Here is a 12,396-nt window from a genome sequence, read left to right on the forward strand (position 1 = left end):
GTTAGATTAACACCCATGTAACCACAGTAGTCTCATTGTAGCATCAAGTGTGATGTAATGTACCAATGCAAAAACTAGGGATAGTCAAGAATCATAGAATATACCTAGAAGAGCTTGATGTAGCACATCACCGTTATGTATTTTAAAACAGTGGTTGGTACATTCAATTTAGCTATTGTATATTGAGCACCTACTGTGTGCCAGGCATATAGAAGATAAATGAGATCACAGCTCTATTTGGAAGAGAGACATGCTCAGAATTATAATGCAGAATAATGAGTGTTATAGTGAAATACAAGCTGCTCTTGCCTCTAGGAGACAAGGAAGTCATCACTGAGATCTTAACTTAAAAAGGATAAACGGCCGGGCATGGTGGCTCAAGCCTGTAATCCCAGCACTTTGGGAGGCCGAGGTGGGTGGATCACGAGGTCAAGAGATCGAGACCATCCTGGTCAACACGGTGAAACCCCGTCTCTACTAAAAATACAAAAATTAGCTGGGCACGGTGGCGCATGCCTGTAATCCCAGCTACTCAGGAGGCTGAGGCAGGAGAATTGCCTGAACCCAGGAGGCGGAGGTTGCGGTGAGCCGAGATCGCGCCATTGCACTCCAGCCTGGGTAACAAGAGTGAAACTCCGTCTCAAAAAAAAAAAAGGATAAACAAGAATTTATCACTAGGCAGAAAGCCAGTAGCTAGGTGTGGTGGTTCACGCCTGTAATCCCAACACTTTGGGAGGCTGAGGCAGGTGGATCACTTGAAGTCAGGAGTTGAAGACGGGCCTAGCCAACATGGTGAAACCCCGTCTCTACTAAAAGTACAAAAATTAGCCTGGTGTGGTGGCGCACACCTGTAGTCCAAGCTACTTGGGAGACTGAGGCAGGAGAATCACTTGAACCCAGGAGATGGAAGTTGTAGTGAGCTGAGATCATGCCACTGCACTCCAGCCCGGGCAACAGAGCAAGACTCCGTCTCAAACAAAACAAAACACAAGAGCCCAGCACAGTGGCTCATGCCTATAATCCCAGCACTTTGGGAGGCCGAGGCAGGTGGATCATGAGGTCAGAAGTTCGAGACCAACCTAGACAATATGGTAAAACCCCGTCTCAACTACAAATACAAAAATAAGCTGGGTGTGGTGACATGCTCCTGTAGTGCCAGCTACACAGGAGGCTGAGACAGGAGAATCGCTTGAATCTGGGAGGCAGAGGTTGTGGTAAGCTGAGATCGTGCCACTGCACTCCAGCCTGGGTGACAGAACAAGATTCTGTCTCAAACAAAAAGATAAGGGTTCGTGGAGGTAGAGTGAAACAGGTTGTCATTTCTACACTTGCAAAGGCAATGGTGCTGAGATAACACAGTACTTAATGGAATGGCTTGCTTTAATTTGGTACAGCTATTTTTTTTTTTTTTGAGATGGAGCTTTGCTCTGTTGCCCAGGCTGGAGTGCAGTGGGGCAATCTCAGCTCATTGCAACCTCTGCCTCCCAGGTTCAAGCAGTTCTCCTGCCTAAGCCTCCTGAGTAGCTGGGATTACAGGTATTTGCCACCACACCCAGCTAATTTTTTTTTTTTTTTGAGACAGAGTCTTGCTCTGTCACACAGGCTGGGTGTGTGACACCCAGTGATCTCAGCTCACTGCAACCTCCACCTCCTGGGCTCAAGCATTTCTCCTGCCTCAGTCTCTCTAGCGGCTGGGACTACAGGTGTGTGCCACCATGCCCAGCTAGTTTTTGTATTTTTAGTAGAGATGGGGTTTCACCATATTGGCCAGGCTGGTCTCGAACTCCTGACCTCTTGATCCACCCACCTTGGCCTCCCAAAGTGCTGGGATTACATGTGTGAGCCATTGCACCTGGCCTAATTTTTGGTTTTTTGTTTTTCGTAGAGATGGGGTTTCTCTATGTTGGTCAGACTAGTCTCAAACTCCTGACCTCAGGTGATCCACCCGCCTCGGCCTCCCAAAGTGCCAGGATTATACGTGCAAGCCACCATGCCTAGCCTAATTTTTGTATTTTTATTAGAGATGGGGTTTCACCATATTGGCCAGGCTGGTCTCGGACTCCTGATATCACAATCCGCCCACCTCAGCCTCCCAAAGTGCTGGGATTACAGGTGTGAGCCACTGGGCCCAGCCAGTACAGCTATTCTTTAGAGTACCTAATGGATACAGAATGGTAGGAAATGAAACGTAGTTTGGGATTCCATCATACTTACATATGCCATACTAAGGAGCTTGGAGTTTCCTATAGGCAATGGGGAACTATTAAAGAATTTTAAGAAGGAAATGACTGCCATTTTAGAAACGTAATTGCTGGCACTGTGGAAAATGGAAACAAATGGAAGTATGGCACAGAGGAGAACAATTGAGAGACTATTGCTATAGTGTAAGGCAGCAGTCCTCAACCTTTCTGACACCAGGGACTGGTTTCATGGAAGATAGTTTTTCCACAGATTCAGGGGATGATGGTTTTGCAATAAAACTGTTCCACCTCACATCATCAGACATTAGTTATATTCTCATAAGGAGTACACAACCTAGATCCCTCTCATACTCAGTTCACAACAGGGTTCTCACTCCTATGAGAATCTAATGCTGCCGCTGATCTGATGATCTGATTGGTAGTGGAGCTCAAGCAATAATGCTCGCTCATGCCCCCCCGCCCTACCTTCTGCTGTGCTGCTGTGTTCCTAACAGGCCACAGACTGGTACTGATCAGTGGCCCAGGGGCTGGGGACCTCTTACATGGGATACAAATTTAGCAGTTGAAATTGACACAATTTAGTGACTGATGGGATATGGGGGGTGAAGGGCATGCAGAAGAGTCTGGGATAACCCTCAGGTTCATGATTTTAGAGACTGAGTATTTGGTGGTACCACTAGCTACAAAAGTGAGGAAATATAGAAAGAGTAGATTGCCAGACTGATAAGCTTTAAGACATGCTGAATTTGAGGTGCCTGAGGATCATTCGAGTTGAGGTATTCAGCAAGCAATTGAGCTGTCCTTGAGTCAGGACTGCTTCACAAGTGAGTGCCTATGTAAACAGTCAGTCCTTCAGCAACTAGATTTCAAGGCATCCTCTGCTGTCAGATCTCTCCTCCACTCCCACCAGAATTGCTGAGACTGAAGCGCCTGCCTCCCCTCTACAAGGCTGATTCCCTGAGTACTGAGTACAGGAGCTAACCAGAGATTGAAACCACTATTCCTTTCACTTTACTCTTAAACCAGTTTTAGACAGATTTAACCCTTAAGACTTAATAAACTGATCCAGGAATTTAATCCATTATTTTAAATACTATTTCAGTGGAAAAATATATTTAGTTTCAAAGTATCAATTTTGAAATGAACTTTTTCTTTCTCAGTAACAAGTGTAATTTTTAACCTATTTGCTGAGGCCAAGATTCTAAGCATCATCCAAATTTCCTCTTTTTCTCATATCTCACATGTAATCCATCAGCAGTCATGTGGTCTCTTGTGAGAATCTGACCCCTCACCATCTTCACTGCCATATCCCTCATCTCTTGCCAGTACAGCTACAGGAGCCTCCTGACTGGTCTCATTATAATCCATTTTCCACATAGCAACCTCGGTCATAAATAACCAGATCAAGTCATTCCCATGCTTAAAACCTTTCAGTGGTTTCCCATTGCAATCAGAATAAAATCTACCTCCTGTCCATGGCGTTCTAGGCTATATAATCTGGTCCTTGCCTATCTTTCTGATTTCATAATTCCTCATTTCCCATTGTTCACTCTGCTCTAGCCATACTGGCCCATTTTCTCTCTCTGGAAAGGACAAGTTCAACCTTGCTTCATTCTGCTTAGATCGTTCTTCCCCTAGTTATGGGTCTCAACTCATATGCCACCTCTTCAGAGGGGGCTTTCCTGGACCTTCTAATAGAGTAGTGCTTTACTCCTACTTAGTCATTCTTCCTATGCTCTAGTTTTGTTTTTTTCTTAATAGTACTTAATCCCGTTTGAAGTTATCTAATTTGTTTATATATTTATTGGTTTTTTTCCTCCTGTAATGTAGGCTTTTAATTTTCAGTTATGTCATAATTCCCAAAATTTCAGAATATCTTTAGACTATTGGCAAGGAGTAGTAGTTACTATAAGAAAAGATAATGTTTTAAAATAGTTATAATGTACTTAAATTGTCTTGAAGTTATAAATGATATTTTATTAGCAAGCAGTATCTTGTGTTGAAATGATGAAGGCTGGATATTAGATAAGAATAATTCAGGCTGGGTGTGGTGGCTCACCCTGTAATCCCAGCACTTTGGGAGGCTGAGGCGGGTGGATCACCAGGTCAGGAGTTCTAGACCAGCCTGGCCAACATGGTGAAACCGTCTTGGAAAAAAAAAAAAAGAAAAGAATAATTCAGCCTGAGAAAGCTGATAAGGGAAAACAAAACCTTTAAAAATCTGCATTAGGCTGACGGTCACAACCTCTGAGCAGTCTTATAATATTAATCATTATTGTTTTGTCCATTTTTTAATGTGGGTTTTAGTTAAATTGTCGTGATCGAGAAGATATGATTGGAGTTGCCAGATAGGCATGCTAACACTTCTGTTTGGTTATTTTTCAGGGTACAGCTCGCAGAAAGAAGAAGGTGGTACATAGAACAGCTACAGCGGATGACAAAAAGCTTCAGAGTTCTCTAAAAAAACTGGCTGTGAATAATATAGCTGGTATTGAAGAGGTATGATCACTTTGCAAGTTGTTGAATTTTGTGGGTACATGCACAAAGAATTGCCTAGACCTTTCAGATGTAAAATATTAGCTTAGAAGAATCTTTGATATTGTCACTCTAATGTCTTTGGAGGACTGTGGCACTTTGATTTTTCTATGAAATTAAATGATGGTCAAAAAAAGTAATTTTAGTAGACAGTTAAGGAATTTCATCATACTTTTCAGGCTCAATATATTTGCATATATGACAAAATTATATAACTGCTTGTGAATATTAATATGATATATGTCTCTAATAATATGGAAATAAACCCCAACATTTCTTTAAATGAGACAGACTTTTTTTATTATTTAAGTTTTTGGACTTGTGTCTCAATAGAGGTACTTTTTTACCCTAATGCACCTTATATTCTACAGAGTCTCATGTTTACATCAGCCAAAAGGCTTTAGCAATAGCTTTCCATGGGTTAGATTTCTTACTAAAACTGTTTCAAAAATTATTGTTTAAAATTTGTAAGTCGACTGGGCACAGTAGCACATGCCTGTAATCCCAGCACTTTGGGAGGCTGAGACAGGTGGATCACCTGAGGTCAGGAGTTCAAGACCAGCCTGGCCAACATGGTGAAACGCCATCTCTACTAAAAAGGCAAAAATCAGCCAGGTGTGGTGGCGCATGCCTACAATCCCAACTACTTGGGAGGCTGAGGCAAGAGAATCACTTGGACCCAGGAGGTGGAGGTTGCAGTGAGCCAAATCGCGCCATTGCACTCCAGCCTGGGTGACAGAGTGGGACTCAGTCTCAAAAAAAAAAAATTGTAAGTCAGTTTATTGTATTTTGATGACACAGTTTTTCTCAAATATGAAACCAAAGATTGATGTTATTCCAAAAGATATTTGATAAATAACAGCATCAACTACTTGTGATGTTACCACCTAGATTCACCTCTGCCTAATGATTCCATTTGTTTTTTTGTTTTTTAAGACATAGTCTCACTCTATTGCCCAGGCTGGAGTACAGTGGCATGATCTCCGCTCACTGCAACCTCTGCCTACCGGGCTCAAGCGATTGTCCTGCCTCAGTCTCCTGAGTAGCTGGGATTACAGGAGCCCACAACCATGCCCAGCTAATTTTTTTTGTATTTTTAGTAGAGACAGTGTTTCATCATGTTGGCCAGGCTGGTCTTGAACTCCTGACCTCAAGTGATCCACCCGCCTCGGCCTCCCAAAGTGCTAAGATTACAGGTGTGAGCCACTGTGCCTGGCCAATTCCATTTGTGATAGTAACTAGAGTTTACATTTTCACTGCCATAATTTAAATTTCATCATATAATTACTGTGTGTGGTACCACCTCACAATTTTAAATAATAATTAGTGTACATGTACTATAAAACATGTATCAGAAATAATGTGGAGGTAGGGGCAGGGCGCAGTGGCTCACACCTGTAATCCTAGCATGTTGAAAGGCCAAAGCAGGTGGATCTTCTGGGGTCAGGAGTTTGAGACCAGCCTGGCCAACATGGTGAGACCCCATCTCTACTAAAATTATAAAAATTAGCCAGGCATGGTGGCACATGCCTGTAATCCCAGCTATTTGGGAGGCTGAGGCAGGAGAATTGCTTGAACCCAGGAGGCAGAGGTTGCGGTAAGCAGAGATCACATGAGACTCTATGTCAAAAAAAAAAAGAAAGAAAAAAGAAATAATGTGAAGGTAGGGGTGGGGATCATTAATAAAGAAATAGCAGAGTTAAATGGCAAAGAACAGGTAGTAGAATGGCAAAGTGCCACATGTTCCTTCCACCTTCCATATATGAATGAATAAAATTAACACATTGTTTAAATCTGCTTTGTACGTTGAAAATCAGTGTACTGATAAAATAGTAGAAAATATAAGCCAGATGCGTCTTTTTCCTCTCAGCTTGATGTGACTGTGTGCCTTCTTACTCTGAGATACAGATTAGAGCTTCATTTGTAAGACCTGAAATTATATTTATACATTATTTTTTTTCTGAGTTATTGAAAACTTTTACATATTTTCATGGACCTGAAATATTTTTAGAGAGATCATTCTCTTAATTGCAGATAAATATTACGAAAAAAATCTAAATCCCTTCAAACCTCTTTTTAAAAATCTAAAACTTGGTAAAAATGAGTAAATTGCAGTAATACACATGAATTCTGACCATATTAAACCTAACTTACTTGTAAATGTTTTTGCAGTTTTATATCTCTGCCTACCCTTCTACCCTTCAATTCCTCTGCCCCCCAACCTCACCAGTATTGACATTTTGAACTAGAAAATTTGTTGCTGTGAGAGCTGTCCCGTGCATTATAGGATATTTAGCAGCACACTTGGCCTTCACTCACTACATGCCAGTAACACTCCTACACACCTATTTGTGACAATCAAAAATATCTCTAGATATTGCCATATGTACCTTGCAGGCAAAAGCACCCTTCGTTGAGAAACACTTCTTTAGAGAAGCAAAAAAATTTTACCTTTCTTGCAGTATAGATTTAACTGTGTAATATCTCCAAGGATATGTTTTTCTAAACTTTTTGTTCAGATTTAGAAGACTTTATAACTCTCATTATTAGTAAAACTTTTAATATGGGGCAGCATTAATTTTATAAATGTTTTACATTGAAATAAGGAACCAGTTAGTAATTTTTGATCTCTTCAGAATATAATCAAACATATAATACTGTGCTGAGGTCATGGTGCTGCTGTAATTGAAATCATAACAAAGTACTTAATGATAGTCAACATTTATTAACAACTGTGTGCCAAGCATTTTGCCAAGGATTTACTAGGCAATGGTATAAGATATTTTGCATGGCCTCTGTCTTTTGTAGCTTACGATCTGGTGGGGAGACTAATTAGACAACTAGACAAATCAATATGTATTATATCCCATTTCAGCTTCACAAATATCCCTTTTAGTTGGTTTTCATTGGTTACAGATGAGAGAGCTGAGGCTTAGCGAGTCGGGTGCCTACCTAAGATCACATAGCCTAGTAAGTGCTAGAATTCCAGGTTTCAACTAAGGTGTGTCAAAACCAGAGTTTATACTATTCATTCATTTATCCTGCATTTGCTCTTTTCATTTATACTTGATTATACTCATTCTTGGCCTTTTCATTTCCTCCCATCCCTCCTCCCCCACCAAAAAAAAGGGAGAGTAATAAGAGGTTTACCTGCCTAATATCCTTATATAGGTACTGAGCACCTACCATGCAGAATTCTTTATTTACACCATTATAGAAAAGAACTCCCTGTCAGTATTTCCAAGCACATTGCTGTTTCTCCTTTTTTCCAAGTCTTAATATAAGCATTATTTCCTTCCAGAAGCCTTCCTGGTAGCACCTGTACAGCATTTGTGCTGAAAAGGGTTAGGTGCCTTTCCTGTGTGCCTCCACAATGCTCTGTATCTACTTTTTACTATGGCACTTATTGTGAATTATTTTTTGTTAATATTGCCGCAGCAATTCTTTTTTTTTTTTTTTGAGATGGAGTCTCGCTCTATTGCCCAGGCTAGAGTGCTGTGGCACAATCTCGGCTGACTACAACCTCTGCCTCCTGGGTTCAAGTGATTCTCCTGCCTCAGCCTCCCAAGTAGCTGAGATTACAAGTGCACACCACCATGCCTGGCTAATTTTTGTGTTTTTAGTAGAGATGAGGTTTCACCATGTTGGTCAGGCTGGTTTCAAACTCCTGACCTCGTGATCTGCCTGCCTTGGCTCCCAAAGGAATTACAGGTGTGAGCCACCGCACCCGGCCTGCCACTGCAATTCTAACTTTTTGAGGAGTTATACACCCCAAAACATGACATATACCAAATCCATGAACATGACATATACCAAATTCATGCACATAATAGATATGTGGCATGTATATACACTGTAGCAACTTATCTGCCTGCCCCCCCCATCCTGGTGTTCCTTGTCTTCTAACCCTCACAGGGTAGTTGTACAGGGAAAACATACATAAAGTAATAATACAAGGTAGCAACCATAAAATTTCTGAATATTTGAACCTACAATGGAAAGGAGTTTTACTTTTTGTTCTTCTTTCCCTCTTTCTAAAGTTGATTTTTTGAGAACCAAGATATTTGTACTTTACATAACCCTTAACAAATCTGAAATATTTCTCTTTGGGAACATCTAGTATACTATATATAACCTGGCTTGCTCATAGACTTGGGTTAAAAACAGCTTCTTGAGAAGAAAAAAGAAGCTATTGCATTAAATGTATACATGAAAATATGGGTATGATTTTCAGAAACACTCAGATATGAATATATACACATACATATATATCTTAGAATAGGAAACTCATCAATTAAAATTTTGTTACTTTTACTTTGGGATGTTTAAAACTTGTTACAAAGTTTAAACTCAGGAATATACTGCCTTTTTGGGTTTTGGCAGTTTAAGTAAAGCATATAAAAACCTTTGAAAAGAAAAGACACTTTTTGCCATTGTTGTGAAACAAAATTATAGTACTTTCTATGCTTAGACCTTCAGAACATGAAACAAGTAGAAAGTGCTCAGTTTAGGGAGTGAGGAGCAGGGAGAGCAGTGGTGGATCTCAAAAATTCACTGAATGCACTTAGGCCAAATAAAGTTCTAATCTTTATATTTTCTTCATATCCCTAATTTTCTACTGTCAGTACTGGATGTCACTAACAGTACTATACAGGCTATCAGTATTTGTGATTTTTTTCCCCTTCCAAAGCTTAATGGTGTCCTCTTCAGAAACTTTAAAACCTAAGGCCGGTATGGTGGCTCACACCTGTAATCCCAGCACTTTTGGAGGCTCAGGCAGGTGGATCAACTGAGGGTCAGGAGTCCAAGACCAGCCTTGCCAACATGGTGAAACACTGGCTCTATGAAAAATACAAAAATTAGCTGGGTGTGGTGGTGCATGCCTGTAATCCTAGCTACTGGGAAGCTGAGTTAGGAGAATCACTTGAACCTGGGAGGCTGAGGTTGCAGTGAGCAGAGATTGTGCCATTGCACTCTAGCCTGGGCAACAGAGCAAGACTCTGTCTCAAAAAAAAAAGGCCAGGCACGGTGGCTTACACCTGTAATCCCAGCACTTTGGGAGGTCGAGGTGGGCAGATCATGCAGTCAGAAGTTCGGGACCAGCCTGGCCAACATGGTGAAACACCATCTTTACTAAAAATATAAAAATTAGCTGGGCATGGTGGTAGGCACCTGTAATCCCAGCTACTCAGGAAGCTGAGGCAGGAGATTCGCTTGAACCCAGGAGGTGGAGGTTGCAGTGAGCTGAGATCGTGCCACTGCATTCCACTCTGGGTAGCAGAGCAAGACTCTGTCTCCAAAAAAAAAAAAAAAACCTAAACTAAACTAAAAGATTGTTTGGAATAAGACAAGCTTCTCCAACCTTTTCTGTATTCATTAGTTCATGGATTTGGTATAATGAATTATATATAATTTTTGTTTTTGTTTTAATGTTAACAAACACAGAAAAATCAAAGATTGTTAAAAAGTAAGAGATGGAGGGCTTCAGAGACAGTTTCATACAAAGGTCAAGTAAATAACCAGTTCCTTTTTTTTTTTTTTTTGAGATGGTCTCACTCTGTCACTTAGGCTGGAGTGCAGTGACACAATCTCGGCCACTGCAACCTCCGCCTCTTAGGTTCAAGCAATTCTCCTGCCTCAGCCTCCCAAGTGGCTGGGATTACAGGTGCGCACCATCCCATCTCGCTAATTTTTGTATTTTTAGTAGAGACAGGGTTTCACCATGTTGGCCAGCTGGACTCAAACTCCTGACCTCAGAAGATCCACCTGCCTTGGCCTCCCAAAGTGCTGGGATTATAGGTGTGAGCCACTGCACCCAGCCAATAACCAGCTTTTTCTTTTCTTTTTTTTTTTTTTTATTGCATTTTAGGTTTTGGGGTACATGTGAAAAACATGCAAAGTTGTTGCATAGGTGCATTCATGGCAGTGTGATTTGCTGCCTCCCTCCCTCTCACCCATATCTGGCATTTCTCCCCATGCTATCCCTCCCCAACTCCCCACCCCGCTGTCCCCCCCACTCCCCCGCAACAGACCCCCGTGTATAGTGCTCCCCTCCCTGTGTCCATGTGTTCTCCTTGTTCAACACCCTCCTATGAGTGAGAACATGTGGTATTTGGTTTTGTGTTCTTGTGTCAGTTTGCTGAGAATGATGGTTTCCAGGTTCATCCATGTCCCTACAAAGGTCGCGAACTCCTCATTTTTAATGGCTGCATAATATTCCATGGTGTATATGTGCCACATTTTTCCTGTCCAGTCTATCATCGATGGGCATTTGGGTTGGTTCCAGGTCTTTGCTATTGTAAACTGTGCTGCAGTGAACATTCGTGTGCATGTGTCCTTATAGTAGAACGATTTATAATCCTTTGGATATATGCCCAGTAATGGGATTGCTGGGTCAAATGGAATTTCTATTTCTAGGTCCTTGAGGAATCGCCACACTGTTTTCCACAGTGGTTGAACTAATTTACACTCCCACCGACAGTGTAAAAGTGTTCCTATTTCTCCACATCCTCTCCAGCATCTATTTTCTCCAGATTTTTTAATGATTGCCATTCTAACTGGCGTGAGATGGTATCTCAATGTAGTTTTGATTTGCATTTCTCTAATGACCAGTGATGATGAGCATTTTTTCATATGTTTGTTGGCCTCTTGTATGTCTTCTTTTGTAAAGTATCTGTTCATATCCTTCGCCCATTTTTGAATGGGCTTGTTTGTTTTTTTCTTGTAAATCTTTTTTAGCTCGTTGTAAATTCTGGATATCAGCCCTTTGTCAGATGGGTAGGCTGCAAAAATTTTTTCCCATTCTGTTGGTTGCCGATTCACTCTATTGACTGTTTCTTTTGCCGTGCAGAAGCTGTGGAGTTTGATTAGGTCCCATTTGTCTATTTTGGCTTTTGTTGCCAATGCTTTTGGTGTTTTGGTCATAAAGTCCTTGCCTACGCCTATGTCCTGAATGGTTTTGCCTAGGTTTCCTTCTAGTGTTTTTATGGTGTTAGGCCTTATGTTTAAGTCTTTAATCCATCTGGAGTCAATTTTAGTGTAAGGTGTCAGGAAGGGGTCGAGTTTCTGCTTTCTGCATATGGTTAGCCAGTTTTCCCAACACCACTTATTGAACAGGGAATCCTTTCCCCGTTGCTTGTTTTTATCAGGTTTGTCAAAGATCGGGTGGTTGTAGATATGTTGTGTCGCCTCTGACGCCTCTGTTCTGTTCCATTGGTCTATATCTCTGTTTTGGTACCAGTACCATGCTGTTTTGATTACCGTAGCCTTGTAGTAGAGTTTGAAGTCCGGTAGTGTGATGCCTCCTGCTTTGTTCTTTTTGCTTAGAATTGACTTGGCTATGCGGGCTCTCTTTTGGTTCCATATGAAGTTTAAGGTGGTTTTTTCCAGTTCTGTGAAGAAGGTCATTGGTAGCTTGATGGGGATAGCCTTGAATCTGTAAATTACTTTGGGCAGTATGGCCATTTTCACGATATTGATTCTTCCTAACCATGAACATGGAATGTTTCTCCATCTGTTTGTGTCCTCTCTTATTTCGTTGAGCAGTGGTTTGTAGTTCTCCTTGAAGAGGTCCTTTACGTTCCTTGTTAGTTGTATTCCTAGGTATTTTATTCTCTTTGTAGCAATTGTGAATGGCAGTTCGTTCTTGATTTGGCTCTCT

The 12,396-nt window shown here is 41.2% G+C and overlaps 1 protein-coding gene across 2 annotated transcripts in view; it reads left to right on the plus strand.

Moving 5' to 3' along the window:
• BTF3L4 (basic transcription factor 3 like 4) overlaps nucleotides 1-12,396 on the plus strand; it is a 34,775-nt gene that overhangs the window by 5,769 nt on the left and 16,610 nt on the right. For both annotated transcript variants that reach the window (XM_064372347.1, XM_012434672.3), the window contains exon 3: nucleotides 4,587-4,700. In XM_064372347.1, the coding sequence (XP_064228417.1) occupies nucleotides 4,587-4,700 (114 nt within the window). The remainder of the gene's footprint in view (nucleotides 1-4,586; nucleotides 4,701-12,396) is intronic.

This window comes from Aotus nancymaae, unplaced genomic scaffold (assembly GCF_030222135.1).
Source record: "Aotus nancymaae isolate 86718 unplaced genomic scaffold, 86718_ANA_hifiasm-v0.15.2.pri h1tg000007l, whole genome shotgun sequence".
Lineage (NCBI taxonomy): Eukaryota > Metazoa > Chordata > Mammalia > Primates > Aotidae > Aotus > Aotus nancymaae.